Source organism: Trichomycterus rosablanca, chromosome 1 (genome assembly GCF_030014385.1).
Source record: "Trichomycterus rosablanca isolate fTriRos1 chromosome 1, fTriRos1.hap1, whole genome shotgun sequence".
NCBI classification, from domain to species: domain Eukaryota; kingdom Metazoa; phylum Chordata; class Actinopteri; order Siluriformes; family Trichomycteridae; genus Trichomycterus; species Trichomycterus rosablanca.
Window position 1 is genome coordinate 27,142,134 of NC_085988.1, and position 19,215 is coordinate 27,161,348.

Sequence of the window (19,215 nt, forward strand, 5' to 3'; positions counted from 1 at the left end):
AATGTGGACGATTGCGGAGCAACAAACGGAGTTATTTTTAAACTTAAATAAATTATCATCGATTTTTTATTTGTATAAACTTACACAAGTGTCATTTACTTGCAAATTCGGACTTGTCAGCAAATGTAACTGTTTTTGGTACACGGAAAGAGACGTTAGTTGACATTGTGCCACCTCATCCCATTGGTTTGAATGGCATAAGGCTAAATGTGTTAGCTTAGTAAGCGAAGACTGATGGAATCGCTGTTGTATGTAGTGCATTCAAATAACCTGACTTATAAGTTGATGACTTATTAGAATCCTCTCTACTTAGGCAGCTGCCTATGTAGGCAGTAAGACAGGAAGGCAGCTCACTAGGTTTTTAAACAGAGCCAATGTCTAAGTTGACTGTTGAACAAAGATGCACAGGTAGAACAGAGGGTTTTTTTTAAAATAGAGATGTTAACCCTTTAATGGTCTCAACAAGAAAATAATGTTTAAAAACAATACCAACAATAAACAATATATTTTTTTTACTAGTGCACACAGAATTTTTAATGAGCCTCTACCAAACAGTTGAGATGATCACAAAAATGATGAACTTTCATGGATGAGTATTTAGCTGTTAGCTTCAAGTTGACATATCGATTAGAAAGGCTGTTTCCAGGCGCCCAGGTGGCGTAGCGGGTGGCGTAGCGCTAGCTCACCAGCGCAGAGATTCTGAACTCCTCGGTTCGAAAGTCGGCATTGCCACAGGTCAACTGGTACCATCTAGCGGGCATAATTGCCAGTGCCTGCAACAGACACGTTTCTGCTAGGGCGGGATGACCGGACTATGTGGGTGGGATGACTGGACTATGTGGGTGGGGTCTTCAAACGCTGGGTAAGGACCCTGATTAGCAGATAGAAAGATGCCTTTGCAAAGTGCATAGGTGAAAAAGGGTTAAGGGCTGTGCACGGGTCAGAGGAGGCATGAGCAGCATCATACTCACCTTGACTGCAATTAGGCATCCTCCAGCTGCAGAAGACAAATTGACTTCGCTAAATTTGTGAAGAAAAAGGAAGAAAATGCATAAATAAAATAGAAAAAAGAAAGGCCTACCAGTGTTTTTGAGTTTAACAAATGTCAACCAAGGAGTAGATACAGCCCAAACAAGATTATTTAAATACAGCTTTTTTTTCCACAAGTATTTAGACTCTAAGTAAACTCAACCAAATGGTTGATCAGACCATTAAATGGTTCAAATGCAAGGCTTGTTTTTATGTAAGTACTTAGTAGTTTTTTCAAGACAGCAAGAGACTTAACAGACAAGGGATGTTCCACCACCTTGGTGTTTGTACATGTAAGAGTCTTTATGCCTGTCTTCCCCGAATACATTAAAATGAGCTAGATTTGTGACTTTAGATAAAGGTTTTAATAATGCTGATTAAAATTCAAATATATGTTAATGGTACCTTCACACATAGCTAAATTTTAAGTGTCATGTCAAAGGCTGTGAATACTTATGTACATGTTATATTTTTGTTTTATTTAAAAAAAAATTTCAAACAAACGTTTTTCACTTCATGTGTTGTATTGTGTGTAGAATTTTGAGGGGAAAAAATAATGTAATCAATTTTGGAATAAGGCTGTAACATAACAAAATGTGGAAAAAGTGAAGCGCTGTGTATACTTTGCAGATGCACTGTACAATGCCATCTGAAAACTATAAGGACTTTTTGCCCTACATGAACAGAGATTTCTCAAGGTTCTATGAATCTTTTCACAATATTATGTATAATAGATGGTAAAAAAAAAAAAAGCTTAAATTTGCTGCAAGCTTGAATTGAGAAATGTTCTTTTTGGCCTCATTGACAAATTTGACGCAAAATGATGAGCAACACCCATCACTACTTGCAACGATTGAGCATTTGATGGATCCTGCTTATTGTGGAATGTTTTGAAATTGTGTAATTTGAACATTCTTTACACTCTTTTATTGTCCCTGCAACAATTTTTTGTGTTTTTCAGACATCAAATTAAATTTTTTTTTATGTTTTTCAAATACAATCAAGTGGGTCAGCCAAAATATTGAATGATAAATAAAAATTTATTGGTACATTTGACAGCAAATCAAAGATTCTTGTTTTTTTTTTTCCTGAAATGCCTCAACATTTTTTAAAATGAGGCTTATATTTATTTATACACAAATTCCTCACATTCATGGGGAAAGTTGAAAATCGTGGTGACTCATGGCTCAATACTATGCCGGTTTTAGGCGGTTTCATCATTCCCGAGCTGTATAATCACTCTAGTCTTGACTTTGACATGCCACTGTATCTCAGAGGCGCCTGTGTGCGTCATGAGCAAACCTCACCCCCACTAGCCCTGACTTAAAGAGTAGCTCGAGCTTTTGAAGCTGCCTGCTAGCAGTTCTTTTGCTGCACAGCTTTCTGGATCTCTGCCTGCAGAGAGAGCTTCTGCTGCTTTGACTTTACACAGAATTTAAACTCTCTTATATGGTGTTGGCTTTGAGAAGTTTATCTGCTACTCTGAAATTCTACAGTGCATAACCGGTTCTTGGCTGACTCTTCAGTGCTGTACAGATATGTAGAGAAAATGCTGGTGATGAGTGTCTAAAGCACAGGGTTTCAGAACTTTGGTCCCGGCAGCCATGCCAACTTGCTGCACACAGACAACATACCTCATACTACTTTCCTAAACAGTATGCACAATTAATACAGTGACTACAAAGAGTTTCGTACCATATATTACATAGTAAGGTAGATGAGTTCTGGCACATGGGCGCCAATCCATGCTTTAAGATGTTTGCATAAGCATTAGCAATGTGGGCTGCCATTTACCTTGTTGTGGTTTGATTCTTTTTCTGGCACCTGTATTAAACTGAGTTTAATCTTCATTAAACAAAAACCTACATGTTCTGTCTGTTTTAGACTTGGTTTAGTTAGCATTAGCAGTGTAGCTCATGGGTACAATCTGTAAGTCCTCATAACTCAGGCAGCACTCAGGCAGCATGATGACACAGTGGGTAGCGCTGTCACCTCACAGCAAGAAGAGCCCATATGGGTTTCCTTCAGGTGCTTCAGTTTTTTCTCACAAGTCTAAAGACATGCAGTCAGGCCAATTGGAGCTATTAAAATTGCTTTAAGTGTGTGTGTGTGTGTGTGTGTGTGTGTGTGTGTGTGTTTGCCTTGTGATGGACCAGCAACCTATCCAGGGCATTTCCTGCCTTTCGCCCAATGAACTGGACCCATTGTGACCCTGAGCAGAATAACGTGGTAAAACAGACAATGAATGAATGAACGAACTGCCTGCACTGTTTTACTTGTATTAAATTGCAGTCGGGCAGCACTGTGGCTTGGTGGGTAGGACTGGCTGCCTGGGTTTGATTCCCAGGTGGAGCGGTCTGGGTCCTTTCAGTGTGATGTTTGCATGTTCTCACTGTGTCTACATGGGTTTCCTCCGGGAGCTCTGGTTTTCTGCCACAGTCCAGAGACATCCAAGTGAGGTAAATTGGAGATTCAAAATTGTCTGTGACTGTTTTTTTTTGTTTGTTTGTTTTATATTTTCTTAATGCATTTTCTCCCCTTTTTTTCCCTTTTAGCGCGTCCAATTGCCCGATTGCATCATGCTTCCTCTCCACCAATGCCGATCCCTGCTCTGACTGAGGAGAACAAAGCTAACCCACGCCCCCTCCGACATGTGGGCAGCATGCCGTATGCATTTTATCACCTGCACTTTGACAAGTGCAGTGCAGCTCAGCGTTGTGTACGGAGAGACGCACCCTGAGAGCACTCTTTTCTCATCTTTCTGCAGGCGCCATCAATCAGCCAGCAGAGGTCGTAATTGCACCAGTCATGGGAGAGAGACCCCATCCGGCTTAGTCCTGCCCATATCTGAACAACAGGCCAATCGTTGTTCATGTGGCCGCTCAGCCTTAGCCCGTAGGCAGAGCTGAGATTCGATACGATGTATTCGAGATCCCAGCTCTGGTTCCAGCGTGTGTTTTTACTGCTGCGCCACCTGAGCAGCCGTCTGTGACTGTGTTTGACATTAAAGACTTAAACTGATGATTCTTGTGTAACCAGTAACTACCTGTCCTGTCATGAATGTAACCAAAGTGTGTAAAACATGATGTTATTAATCCTAATAATATAAAAATTATATATTAAATTGCAGTTATATAATTTGCTCTGCTTTAGGACGTATATTGCAGATTATTAATGTAACTAATTCTTGATTTCATACCAACAGCATTTGACGCTACAAATTAACCAGTTTTGCTGACTGTGAAATAGCTATTTTGTGGAGAAAGAGCACTGAACAGTTTGGGGTTAGGCATCTGCCTCAGAACCAATAGAAAGAGTGGAATCACCACCAAGGAGAAAAGCCTTTGATACATTTGGCTTGCTTTCTTGCAGAGGATGTGATCTCTATCAACTGTTTTCTTTATCCCTTCATTCTGCTCTCCCTCTAACACCATCTCTGTTGGAATTGAAGCTAGTCAGAAGCTGTAAATCAGTGGAAACCAGTGCTGGGATGGATAAAAGATCTACTCATCATAGCTTGAGTCTTTAATGGTCTGGATGGCTTTAGATACCGTGCAGTGTTAAGATGTTAAATGCACTGTTTTTCTTCTCCTGGATAGAGATAGGAACGTTTATTAAATTTTAACCTTGATTGAATTTTAAAAGCCTTATTAAATTTAAAAGTGAAGCTACACATTGTTGGAAGCTTACATGCACTTGTAGGAATAATGGAAGTCGTGGCAGCCCTGATTTCTGCTAATGTTATTTTTTTTTCTTTTTTCTAATTTGCTGTGGGGTTTTGAATATATGACAAAATCTGACCAGTCAGTGATATTCATTATGGGTCTGTCTGAAAACCTAGTGAGCTGTCTTGCTGCCCACTGCCCACCTAGGCAGCTGTCTAAGTAGAGAGGACTATTGGACAGTGATGGTCATCTGCTGTATCTGCCTATTGCCACAGTGTTATCTTACTAACAGAGCTAACAGAGTTAGCCTCTGGCCATTTAGATCAATGGGCTCAGGCGACACAACCCATATGCAGGGTAACATCTTCCATGTACCAAAAACTGTTATACTGTGACTGATAAAGTCACACCCAAAGTCACACTTGTGCTCCTTTATAAAAAAAAATACAAATTAATGAGAATTACTTTTGTCTGCCATATTCATTTTTTTATGAGAAAAGTGCTGCACTGAATGCTGGGATTGCCTTCCCAGGTGACGAAGCACATGGAGCCCCTCATTAGTCAGTCAGAATATCACCCAAAATACAGAATAAGGCATCTTGGTAGGCAGCATCTTAAGGTTTCTAAGAATTGAGTCTTTTTCTCTGGAGCACGTATAGGGTGACGTAAAATGATGTCTATGTAGAGAGCTCACTAGGTATGTCCAAAAGTACAACCTGTACAAACCAATTAGTCTTCCGCTGCTGGGCATCCCGATTGCGTCCAGGGGGGGGTATATTTGCCTGCTCCACGCCCCTTCCGACCCCTTCTTTTTCGTCCGTGCCTAGGTGTATTCGCACATGAGGCTCCTTCACTTCTACACAGGCGCCTTGGGCTGCTAACACAGCATTTGAAGACCCCACTCTCTTTATTAGTCCGGTCTTTACCCACTCAGCAGACTTGATGGCCAATTTTGTCTGCTGCAGTCATTGCCAATTGTGCATGCTAGATGGCATCTAGCTGACCGGTAGCAGAGCCGAGATTCGAACCAGGGTGCCTGAGAGCAGTGGCGTAACTACAGGGGGTGCAGGGGGGGCAGGTGCACTGGAGCCGATGGCAGGGGGGGCCCTCCACGACATGAACTCAACCACCCACCTCACTGCCCCCGATTAACTGCATGCATTATGCATGTATTATGGCAGGCCAAACAGGAAATATATAGCAAACGCTGATATACTGTACATGGAATAAAAAATATATATCTATATCTATTATTAGGGTTAAGGTCTGTGTTCCGTCCAGGTCTCTGGAGTCCTTCCACAATAAACGTGTCAAACTGTTGCTACTAAGTAAGAATCATATAATTTATTTTATTATTGATTTAAACACCTGGATGTGGCTGAAACGTGTGACCTCAGTAATACGATAAAATGTGTGTCCACATACTTTTGGCCACAGACACACAGAAGGCACTGTATAAAACCATCTGGCTACACATGCACACACACACACTAATATAACAAAGTCTCGTAAGGCTTTCACTGGAAATGTAGTCATTAATCATTGGTAGGGTTGAAGGCTAAAGCCAGGAGACCCATGCAAGCAGGGTCACCACAAGATGAACTGCACAGCCATGAGGATTCAGGACTTTCTCATTACCAATACATGGCTGTGGACTGCAGGGCTTTTGATAGTATTGATTAGGGAGGAGAGTGAAAGTAAGGGATTAGGCAGCTGAAGCCTGTTTGCCAGCAATGCAGGGGGATATAGCGGAGCGTGAAAAAAAGAGGAAACCCTCAGTTTATCCAGCTTATAAGAAGAAAGATGAGGAATTGAGTCTGCTGGTGTCCTTCTTTTCTTAATCTTACTAGTTTTGTTCTTATTCTTTTTCTTCTTCTTTACTTTTTCTATGCCAAACTGCTTTAAAACTTTAGATTAATAGCTTTATTCTCCCTTATATTTTTTTGGTTTTGAATTTGTTTGTCTTGCATACATTTTACATTATACTTTTTGCAGTTGCATTTGTGACTTCTGAGGTCAAACTCCCATGAATTATAACTTCTTGGGTATTTTTTGTGTCTTTTTGGGGGGCATTTATTAACCGTCACTTAAAGTTGCTTCTATCCCTATCAGGGAGGGCTTTATTTTTGCTGTTACTATTAGTCTGTGTTTGACACTCTTCTTCAAAACCTTTGCCACCTTTTATTTTTAATTATTGAAACTTTCCATGGTTATTGCACATATCAAAGAGCTATTTCTTTGGTGCCCAGGTGGCGCAGCAGGATATTCCACTAGCACACCAGCGCTGAGATTCTGAACACCCTGGTTTGAATCTCGGCTCTGCTACCAGTCCAGCGGGCACAATCGGCAGTGCCTGCAACAGACAAAATTGGCCACCAAGTCTGCTGGGTGGGAAAAAGCCAGAGTCTGTCTCAAAGTCTGTGGGGTCTATAAACGATGTGCAAGGACACTGGTTAGCAGACTGAGCTGCCTGTGCAAAAGTGATTAGCCTCATGTGCAAATACACCAAAGCACAGGCGACAAAGAAGGGGTTGAGGGACTGCGCAGGTGTTGGAAAGGGCATGGAGCAGGCAAATATACCTTCCTTAAACGCAGTCGGGATCCCCAGCAGCGGAAGACTAATTGGCTACACTAAATCGGGAGAAAAAGGGTAAAAATGCATCAACAAATAAAAAATAGAGCTTTTTTTCATAGCCAGTGCATATTTTAATCGACTTCTTTATGTGGCATTACCTGTGTTTTTCTTTAGAACGGTATATTACCTTACTAATGTGCAGTCACAGCAGTGCCTAAATCTCTTGGAGTTAAAGAGTTTTGCTCAAGGACACAGCAGCAGACTATAGCAGAAATTCAGGGTGGTAAAGCCAGCAGTCGCTCCTGCCGTGTTCCAAATCCCTCAGTGCACTAAGGTTCTTAAACTCCGTACTGTCACACGCAGGGCTGAACAGCTCCGTTAGCCTGTCTCAGCAAGACCAGGCCAATCTCAGCCAGATCAGTCATGCACAAGGATTCCTCCATGCTGCTCTGATCCTCCATTCTTAGAGCAGCATAGTGTTGAGAGCAGAGAAAGCAGAAGGATAGAGTTCCTAGAGTTTGGGTTAAAGAGAGATTGTATGGATAGGAAGCTTTACAGTGTTAGGAGTGTGTATCTAAATTGTTTGCTTTAGTTCTTAATAGAACGGATGCCAGAATGTCTCACTGGTAAATTAAACATCTTTCTGCTACCTTGTAATTGGGGGTTTGTTTAACTGTAATGACTGGGTTACTGGTTTGTAAGTACAACTACTGAGAGTGATAATAAGTATTTGAATATTTAGATGTCTAAACATGGTCTCATTCCTTAATCTAGTGTTTGAATTAGGGCTTTTTTTTAATTTAAAGTTATTTTAAATTAGTAACCAACCAGCAAGTTTACTGTGACTGTGATCAAAATAGAAACACATTTAATGATGGATTAGGATTTATTAAATATAAAAAATAGTATATTAGAAGCAGGAAAAATGGGCAAGCGTAAGGATTTGAGCGAGTCTGACAAGGGCCAAATTGTGATGGCTAGACGACTGGGTCAGATCATCTCCAAAACTGCAGCTCTTGTGGGGTGTTCCCGGTCTGCAGTGGTCTCATTGATGCATGTGGGTAGCGAAGGCTGGCCCGTGTGGTCCGATCCAACAGACGAGCTACTGTAACTCAAGTTGCTGAAGAAGTTAATGCTGGTTCTGATAGAAAGGTGTCAGAATACACGGGGCATCACAGTTTGTTGCGTATGGGGCTGCATAGCCTCAGACCAATCAGGGTGCCAATACTGACCCCTGTCCACCGCCAAAAGCGCCAACAGTGGGCACGTGAGCATCGGAACTGGACCATGGAGCAGTGGAAGGAAGTGGCCTGGTCTGATGAATCACGTTTTCTTTTACATCACATGGATGGCCGGGTGCGTGTGCGTCGCTTAGAATGCACTATGGAAAGAAGGCAAGCCGGCGGAGGCAGTGTGATGCTTTGGACAATGTTCTGCTGGGAAACCTTGTGTCCTGCCATCCATGTGGATGTTACTTTGACACGTACCACCTACCTAAGCATTGCTGCAGACCATGTACACCCTTTCATGGAAACAGTATGCTCTGATGGCTGTGGCCTCTTTCAGCAGGATAATGCGCCCTGCCACAAAGCAAACATGGTTCAGGAATGGTTTATGGAGCACAACAGTGAGTTTGATGTGTTGACTTGGCCTCCAAATTCCCCAGATCTCAATCCAATCGAGCATCTGTGGGATGTGCTGGACAGACAAGTCCGATCCATGGAGGCCCCACCTCCCAACTTACAGGAGTTAAATGATCTGCTGCTAACATTGAGCACATACAAATCATACTTCAGAAGACAATTAATTTTTCTCTCTTTTTATCAGTTAATGAGAATTAAAGTCTCTGTGCTGAAGCTGATAAGTAATTGGGTTTGTTGCAGGATCATGATTTAAAATATATGAAAGCAAGTTCTCATCTAAATTACTAAAAACTAATTTAGTCTAAGTCCTGACTTGAACCCTGTTAGGATGTAATCATAAGACTTGAAAAAGATCATAAATCATTCACATCTTCATAATTAGCCAGGAGACTTTTTCTTGCCTGACTGCATCATCCCAACTGTAAAGTATGGTGGAGGAGGCCCCTTAGTTCCGGTAAAGGGGAAAAAAATGCTTTACCATACCAAGACATTCTGGACAATTGTGTGCTTCCAACTTTGTGAGAACAGTTTAAGGAAGGACTTTTTTATGTTTTGACATGAGCAGCATTGCACAAAGCAAGGTTGATATAGGTATGGCTGGGTGAGTCTGGCGTGACCTTAACCCCATCAAACACCACTGGGACATTGCGCACCAGGCCCTCTCGTCCAAAATCAGTCTGACCTCACAAATGCTCTTCTGGATAAATGGGCAATTCTCACAGACACACTGTAAAAGCTTGTAGAAGGCCTTTTCAAAAGAAGGGAAGCTGTTATAGATGCAAAAGTGGGAGCAACTTCACATTAATGCCTTTGGATTTAGAATGGCATGTGATCAAAGCATCTGTTGGCATAAAGTGTAGCTGTCCCAATAGTTTTGTCCAAATAGTGCATGTTTAATAATCTGTGGCAGGAGTTTAATTCCCTTCTGCGTTTGTCTATCTATTGTTTTTTTTGTCACATTTTCTTCTTTGTTATCATGAAAAAGCCAAAAAAAAAAAGGAGTACGTTAGTGCAGTGTAGTGTTTCGTTGGGTGGGGTGCAGTTTCTACAATTTATTTTCCACATGTATGTCTCTTTATTCTCTCTTCCTGAGAAATGCAGCATTTTTTTTTCAAGGATGTCTGTTTTTTTATCACACCCATGTACATGTGCATTTCCAAGCTAATTATAAAGATGTGAAATATTCATTATCTGGCGTAGCACAGACGTTCAACTCTCCCTCTGTTTCCGCTGATTCAAGCGCTTAGGACCCTGTGTATCGGACTGCACGGCTTAAAAATCTATCACAGCAGATTTCACCTTTTCTTAAAAATGCTTGCTTAACAGTTACAAGGCTTTAAGGGAAAAAAAGATTTTTGTCTGTCCTACATGTGACTTTTTACCTTTTTCTTTTAGTTAATACAGTGACTGTAAAAGTTTTGGAGTAGTGCATGAGTAATTATACATGACTTTTAATCGACGAAACAACACACACACATTTATTTACATATATATCATTCATTGGCTTATATATATATATATATATATATATATATATATATATATATATATATATATATATATATATATATACACAGTGTATCACAAAAGTGAGTACACCCCTCACATTTCTGCAAATATTTTATTATATCTTTTCATGGGACAACACTATAGACATGAAACTTGGATATAACTTAGAGTAGTCAGTGTACAACTTGTATAGCAGTGTAGATTTACTGTCTTCTGAAAATAACTCAACACACAGCCATTAATGTCTAAATGGCTGGCAACATAAGTGAGTACACCCCACAGTGAACATGTCCAAATTGTGCCCAAAGTGTCAATATTTTGTGTGACCACCATTATTATCCAGCACTGCCTTAACCCTCCTGGGCATGGAATTCACCAGAGCTGCACAGGTTGCTACTGGAATCCTCTTCCACTCCTCCATGATGACATCACGGAGCTGGTGGATGTTAGACACCTTGAACTCCTCCACCTTCCACTTGAGGATGCGCCACAGGTGCTCAATTGGGTTTAGTCCATCACCTTTACCTTCAGCTTCCTCAGCAAGGCAGTTGTCATCTTGGAGGTTGTGTTTGGGGTCGTTATCCTGTTGGAAAACTGCCATGAGGCCCAGTTTTCAAAGGGAGGGGATCATGCTCTGTTTCAGAATGTCACAGTACATGTTGGAATTCATGTTTCTGTCAATGAACTGCAGCTCCCCAGTGCCAGAAACACTCATGCAGCCCAAGACCATGATGCTACCACCACCATGCTTGACTGTAGGCAAGATACAGTTGTCTCGGTACTTCTCACCAGGGCGCCGCCACACATGCTGGACACCATCTGAGCCAAACAAGTTTATCTTGGTCTCGTCAGACCACAGGGCATTCCAGTAATCCATGTTCTTGGACTGCTTGTCTTCAGCAAACTGTTTGCTGGCTTTCTTGTGCGTCAGCTTCCTTCTGGGATGACGACCATGCAGACCGAGTTGATGCAGTGTGCGGCGTATGGTCTGAGCACTGACAGGCTGACCTCCCATGTCTTCAACCTCTGCAGCAATGCTGGCAGCACTCATGTGTCTATTTTTTAAAGCCAACCTCTGGATATGACGCCGAACACGTGGACTCAACTTCTTTGGTCGATCCTGGCGAAGCCTGTTCCGAGTGGAACCTGTCCTGGAAAACCGCTGTATGACCTTGGCCACCATGCTGTAGCTCAGTTTCAGGGTGTTCGCAATCTTCTTATAGCCCAGGCCATCTTTGTGGAGAGCAACAATTCTATTTCTCACATCCTCAGAGAGTTCTTTGCCATGAGGTGCCATGTTGAATATCCAGTGGCCAGTATGAGAGAATTGTACCCAAAACACCAAATTTAACAGCCCTGCTCCCCATTTACACCTGGGACCTTGACACATGACACCAGGGAGGGACAACGACACATTTGGGCACAATTTGGACATGTTCACTGTGGGGTGTACTCACTTATGTTGCCAGCTATTTAGACATTAATGGCTGTGTGTTGAGTTATTTTCAGAAGACAGTAAATCTACACTGCTATACAAGCTGTACACTGACTACTCTAAGTTATATCCAAGTTTCATGTCTATAGTGTTGTCCCATGAAAAGATATAATGAAATATTTGCAGAAATGTGAGGGGTGTACTCACTTTTGTGATACACTGTGTATATATACTGTACGTATATATATATATATATATATATATATATATATATATACAGTGTATCACAAAAGTGAGTACACCCCTCACATTTCTGCAGATATTTAAGTGTATCTTTTCATGGGACAAGACTGACAAAATGACACTTTGACACAATGAAAAGTAGTCTGTGTGCAGCTTATATAACAGTGTAAATGTATTCTTCCCTCAAAATAACTCAATATACAGCCATTAATGTCTAAACCACCGGCAACAAAAGTGAGTACACCCCTAAGAGACTACACCCCTAAATGTCCAAATTGAGCACTGCTTGTTATTTTCCCTCCAAAATGTCATGTGATTTGTTAGTGTTACTAGGTCTCAGGTGTGCATAGGGAGCAGGTGTGTTCAATTTAGTAGTACAGCTCTCACACTCTCTCATACTGGTCACTGAAAGTTCCAACATGGCACCTCATGGCAAAGAACTCTCTGAGGGTCTTAAAAGACGAATTGTTGCGCTACATGAAGATGGCCAAGGCTACAAGAAGATTGCCAACACCCTGAAACTGAGCTGCAGCACAGTGGCCAAGATCATCCAGCGTTTTAAAAGAGCAGGGTCCACTCAGAACAGACCTCGCGTTGGTCGTCCAAAGAAGCTGAGTGCACGTGCTCAGCGTCACATCCAACTGCTGTCTTTGAAAGATAGGCGCAGGAGTGCTGTCAGCATTGCTGCAGAGATTGAAAAGGTGGGGGGTCAGCCTGTCAGTGCTCAGACCATACGCCGCACACTACATCAAATTGGTCTGCATGGCTGTCACCCCAGAAGGAAGCCTCTTCTGAAGTCTCTACACAAGAAAGCCCGCAAACAGTTTGCTGAAGACATGTCAACAAAGGACATGGATTACTGGAACCATGTCCTATGGTCTGATGAGACCAAGATTAATTTGTTTGGTTCAGATGGTCTCAAGCATGTGTGGCGGCAATCAGGTGAGGAGTACAAAGATAAGTGTGTCATGCCTACAGTCAAGCATGGTGGTGGGAATGCCATGGTCTGGGGCTGCATGAGTGCAGCAGGTGTTGGGGAGTTACATTTCATTGAGGGACACATGAACTCCAATATGTACTGTGAAATACTGAAGCAGAGCATGATCCCCTCCCTCCGGAAACTGGGTCGCAGGGCAGTGTTCCAGCATGATAATGACCCCAAACACACCTCTAAGACGACCACTGCTTTATTGAAGAGGCTGAGGGTAAAGGTGATGGACTGGCCAAGCATGTCTCCAGACCTAAACCCAATAGAACATCTTTGGGGCATCCTCAAGCGGAAGGTGGAGGAGCGCAAAGTCTCGAATATCCGCCAGCTCCGTGATGTCGTCATGGAGGAGTGGAAAAGCATTCCAGTGGCAACCTGTGAAGCTCTGGTAAACTCCATGCCCAGGAGAGTTAAGGCAGTTCTGGGAAATAATGGTGGCCACACAAAATATTGACACTTCAGGAACTTTCACTAAGGGGTGTACTCACTTTTGTTGCCGGTGGTTTAGACATTAATGGCTGTATATTGAGTTATTTTGAGGGAAGAATAAATTTACACTGTTATATAAGCTGCACACAGACTACTTTTCATTGTGTCAAAGTGTCATTTTGTCAGCGTTGTCCCATGAAAAGATATACTTAAATATCTGCAGAAATGTGAGGGGTGTACTCACTTTTGTGATACACTGTATATACAGTATATATTCATGCATTGTCTATGTTTAACCACTGTACATTATTTTCTATTTTACCACTGCTTTATCCTACTGCAGGTCACCAGTCATTCACAGGGCAAACACACCCACACACACACAGTCACACTGTTAGTAGTGCAATTTTAGTAGTCGTGGAAAGAAAAGGGGGCTCTTGGAGACAGTGTTAATTTCGTTGACGAATGATTTTCGTCATAGTTTTCGTCAACGAACCTTTTTTTCATGACGAAAACGATACGAAAACTAAATAAAAACTACATAAAAGGATAAAAACTATGACGAAATGAATCGACACTTTCGTCAACGAATAAAAATGAGATTAAAATGTTTGGCAGGGACGACATCCAATCAGAACTGATTTAGTTTTGTGGAAGGTAGGGACAAGTTAGGAAGAGATCCAATCAGAACTACTTTAGCATATGAGGAGAGGCGGGACAAGCCGATTAGCCATCCAATCAGTACTAATCTTTTGCGGTACCGCGATAAGAACACACTCGCACACATTTGATCTAAACCCGGGAAGAGCAGACTAGCCTGTGAAAGAGGAGAGTCGATATCTGGACACATTTCTCATTTGACGTCGTGAAAAACAAGACGATGTGTAAACCATGTGGGGCGACGATCTCGGGTAAAAACACAAATCTGAAACGACATCTGGCACCGCTGGCAGTATAATGGCAACATAATGTCACAGCTGCTTTTATGGTACCCAGTTTTATAAAGAATGTAATATGCAATTTGTTATGAACAATGCACATACTTTTCAGGCAGAGCAGGCCTACTGGTCATTAATATTTTGTTATTGTTGTGCTCAATAAGCAAGGTCAGTTAAATAAAGATGTTTGAAATAAGTTAAATCTGGTTTTGTGTGTATTGCACATTCAAACATTAATAATATTCCATAACTGGTTAAAAAATGTTTAATGTTGTGTAAGTGTATATAATGACTTAAATAATTTAAGGGAAGTGATAAAAAAGCATTTACATTTTACACCCTTTATATTTATTTTAGGGCGGCACGGTGGCTAAGTGGTTAACACTGTCGCCTCACAGCAAGAAGGTCCTGGGTTCGAACCCCAGGTGGGGCGGTCCGGGTCCTTTCTGTGTGGAGTTTGCATGTTCTCCTCGTGTCTGCGTGAGTTTCCTCCGGGTGCTCCGGTTTCCTCCCACAGTCCAAAGAGGTGAATTGAGGTGAATTGAAGATACTAAATTTATCCATGACTGTGTTCGATATAACCTTGTGAATCAAATAAACTTGTGTAATGAGTAACTACCGTTCCTGTCATGAATGTAACCAATGTTTAAAAACATGACGTTAAAATCCTAATAAACGAACAAATATGTATTTTAGTCGACTGAATCAACTGTAGATTTAGTCGACTAAAGTCTTATGATAATTAGTCGACTAAAACTAGACTAAAACTAAAACAATTCAGATGACTAAATTACGACTAAAACTAAATGACATTTAAGTCAAAAGACTATAACTAAGACTAAATCAAAATGTGCTGTCAAAATTAACACTGCTTGGAGAAAACCCACACAAACAAGAAGATAATATGTAAATTCAACACAGAAAGAATCTGGACCATTTCACCTGGGAATTGAATTGCTAGTAATACATTGTAAAAATTACGTAAACTTAAATCTATATATTTAGTATATCTTCATGTTCACTCTGATAAATGTTTAATATACTGTATTTGGTATAACTTCATGTTCAGTCTGATAATATATATATATATATATATATATACCTGTATATAACCTTTGTCTTTTTGAAAATATTTAAACATCTGAACATTTGCGCTTCATTTGAACAGTAGAGATGAAGCTCATACAACTAAACAACAAAAATGTTAAAAATTACTTTTAAACACAAGTTGTGAAATGTAATGAGCAAAAATGGAAATTGATTGTGAGGAAAAAGTTAGGACACCCCCACATTTATTACTACTTAAAATGTCTAAAATTAGAATCAGGTGCACCACATCAGCTGCAGTGATTAGATCATTGTTAGAGAACATTGGCGTTTTATTTAAACCTCAGACATTAGACGTTTGATTTTCATGGGAAGCTGTGCAAGGAGGAAACCCGTGCTGTCAAAACAAACATCAGGGCAAGACTAAAGTTTACCAGAGAACACCTAGACAAAGACCAGGACTTCTGGAACAATGTGCTTTGGACAGATGAATCCAAAGTTGAATTATTTGGGGACAATAACAGAAGACATGTTTGGCGCAAACCAAACACAGCATTTGAGCACAAGAACCTCATACCAACTGTGAAGCATGGAGGTGGAAATGTCATGGTTTGGGCCTGGCAAGCTCTCCATTATAGAATCCACGATGAATTCTTCGCTGTATCAGAGGGTGATTGATGAAAATGTAAGACTATCTGTCCAAAAACTAAAACTGAGGTGGAGGTGTATATACTGATATATATATGTAATAGCACTTATATACATGTATACATATATATACAGTGGGGCCAAAAAGTATTTAGTCAGCCACTGATTGTGCAAGTTCTCCTACTTAGAAAGATGAGAGAGGTCTGTAATTTTCATCATAGGTACACTTCAACTATGAGAGACAAAATGAGAAAAAAAAATTCAGGAAATCACATTGTAGGATTTTTAAAGAATTTATTTGTAAATTATGGTGGAAAATAAGTATTTGGTCAATAACAAACAAACAAGATTTCTGGCTCTCACAGACCTGTAACTTCTTCTTTAAGAAGCTCTTCTGTCCTCCACTCGTTACCGGTATTAATGGCACCGGTTTGACATCGTTATCTGTATAAAAGACACCTGTCCACAGCCTCAAACAGTCAACCATGGCCAAGACCAAAGAGCTGTCAAAGGACACCAGGAAGAAAATTGTAGACCTGCACCAGGCTAGGAAGAGTGAATCTACAATAGGCAAGCAGGTTGGTGTGAATAAATCAACTGTGGGAGCAATTGTAAGAAAATGGAAGACATACAAGACCATTGATAATCTCCCTTGGGGTCAAGATCTCATCCTGTGGGGTCAAAATGATCATGAGAACGGTGAGCAAAATATGCCAGAACTACACGGAGGGACCTGATGAATGACCTGCAGAGAGCTGGGACCAAAGTACCAAGGCTACCATCAGTAACACACTACGCCGAGAGGGACTCAAATCCTGCAGTGCCAGGTGTGTCCCCCTGCTTAAGCCAGTACATGTCCAGGCCCGTCTGAAGTTTGCCAGAGAGCATATGGATGATCCAGAAGAGGATTGGGAGAATATCATGTGGTCAGATGAAACCAAAATGGAACTGTTTGGTAAAAACTTAACTCGTCGTGTTTGGAGGAAGAAGAATGCTGAGTAAACACCATACCTACTGTGAAGCATGGGGGTGGAAACATCATGCTTTGGGGCTGTTTTTCTGCAAAGAGGACAGGACGACTGATCCGTGTTAAGGGAAGAATGAACGGGGCCATGTATCGTGAGATTTTAAGCCAAAACCTCCTTCCATCAGTGAGAGCATTGAAGATGGAACGTGGCTGGGTCTTCCAGCATGACAATGATCCCAAACACACCGCTCGGGCAACGAAGGAGTGGCTCCGTAAAAAGCATTTCAAGGTCCTGGAGTGGCCTAGCCAGTCTCCAGACCTCAACCCCAGAGAAAATTCGTGGAGTCCGTGTTGCCCAGCGACAGCCCCAAAACATCACTGCTCTAGAGGAGATCTGCATGGAGGAATGGGCCAAAATACCAGCTACAGTGTGTGTAAACCTGGTGAAGACTTACAGGAAACGTTTGACCTCTGTCATTGCCAACAAAGGTTATGTTACAAAGTATTGAGTTGAACTTTTGTTATTGACCAAATACTTATTTTCCACCATAATTTACAAATAAATTCTTTAAAAATCCTACAATGTGATTTCCTGGATTTTTTTTTTTGTCATTTTGTCTCTCATAGTTGAAGTGTACCTATGATGAAAATGACAGACCTCTCTCATCTTTCTAAGTAGGAGAACCTGCACAATCAGTGGCTGACTAAATACTTTTTGGCCCCACTGTACATAATACTAAGGGGTGTAGAATTAACTACCAGATAATATACATTCCATGTATATTATCCATGATAAACAACTGAGTGATTGAGTGATTGATTTACAAGCTTTGTATTTTTGTTGAAGAAAATTTGCTGGTGGTACCAACTTTTTATGTGTTTTGTACTTACAAGTCTTTGGTGCATTAAGGATCTTTTTTGAGAGACGTGTTGCTGCTTTGTGAGATGTCCTGCTGTTGATAATGAGACTGAATCATCAGTGTTGTGCTGTTTGTGTTTGGTACACCAGAACATGAAATCTCTGTTGGAAAGAAAAATGTGTGCAATTTTCTTGTGTTTATTTAGTGCTTAGGTAAACTGTTTCTCTTGTTCTTTTTTAGGGCTTGTGAAGCTTGGGGTGCACTGTGTAACTTGTCAGAAAGTCGCCGTAAAGATCGTCAATCGAGAGAAACTCAGCGAATCTGTTTTAATGAAGGTAAGTCTGTAAACACTTGCTGATGCACCTCCATACTATGACAGATGTTGGCTTTTGCACCTTTCACTGATAACAGTCTGGATGGGCCTTTTCATCTTTGGCACAGGGAGTCTAACATCCTTTTTTTTTTTTTGAAAACAAGCTGAATCGTGGACTGACCACAGCACCTGTTCTCTCTGTCTTTTGGACCAATTGAGATGAGCTCGGGCTCAGAGATGCACATCTTTCTCTTTGTTTCATGCTGCTTGTTTTGATGCAGAGGGAGACTTAGTTAAGATACAATTGTTTTCTGAATGACTTTCAAGCCCATGTGACTATATTTAGCACAGTAGCATAACAGTTTCTCATGCAATGCTGTCTGAAAGCTCAAAGGTCACACAAATTCAGTATTGGTTACCAGCTTTGCCCTACACAGACTGAGATCTTTCCTGTTTCCCTGAATCTTTTTACTATATTATGAACAGTAGATGGTAAAAAAGACTAGAGGTTTGCTATCTTGCATTGAGTTGTTTATTAGTTTATTAGGATTTTAACGTCATGTTTTACACTTTGGTTACATTCATGACAGGAACGGTAGTTACTCATTACACAAGGTTTATCAATTCTCAAGGTTATATCAAACACAGTCCTGGACAATTTAGTGTCTCCAATTCACCTCACTTGCTTGTTTTTGGACTGTGGGAGGAAACCGGAGCACCCGGAGTAAACCCACGCAGACATGGGGAGAACATGCAAACTCCACACAGAAAGGACCCGGACCGCCCCACCTGGGGATCGAACCCAGAACCTTCTTGCTGTGAGGCGACAGTGTTAACCACTTAGCATATCACTGCATCGAGAAATGTTCTTTTTGAACAATTCTCTCCTGTAGTTTGGCACAAAGCTGTGAGCCTCAACCCATCAT

The 19,215-nt window shown here is 41.2% G+C and overlaps 1 protein-coding gene across 1 annotated transcript in view; it reads left to right on the plus strand.

The window, feature by feature from the left end:
* brsk2a (BR serine/threonine kinase 2a) overlaps positions 1-19,215 on the plus strand; it is a 393,831-nt gene that overhangs the window by 208,288 nt on the left and 166,328 nt on the right. Inside the window, exon 2 of the mRNA XM_063001316.1 lies at positions 18,217-18,311. Coding sequence (XP_062857386.1) covers positions 18,217-18,311 — 95 coding nt within the window. The remainder of the gene's footprint in view (positions 1-18,216; positions 18,312-19,215) is intronic.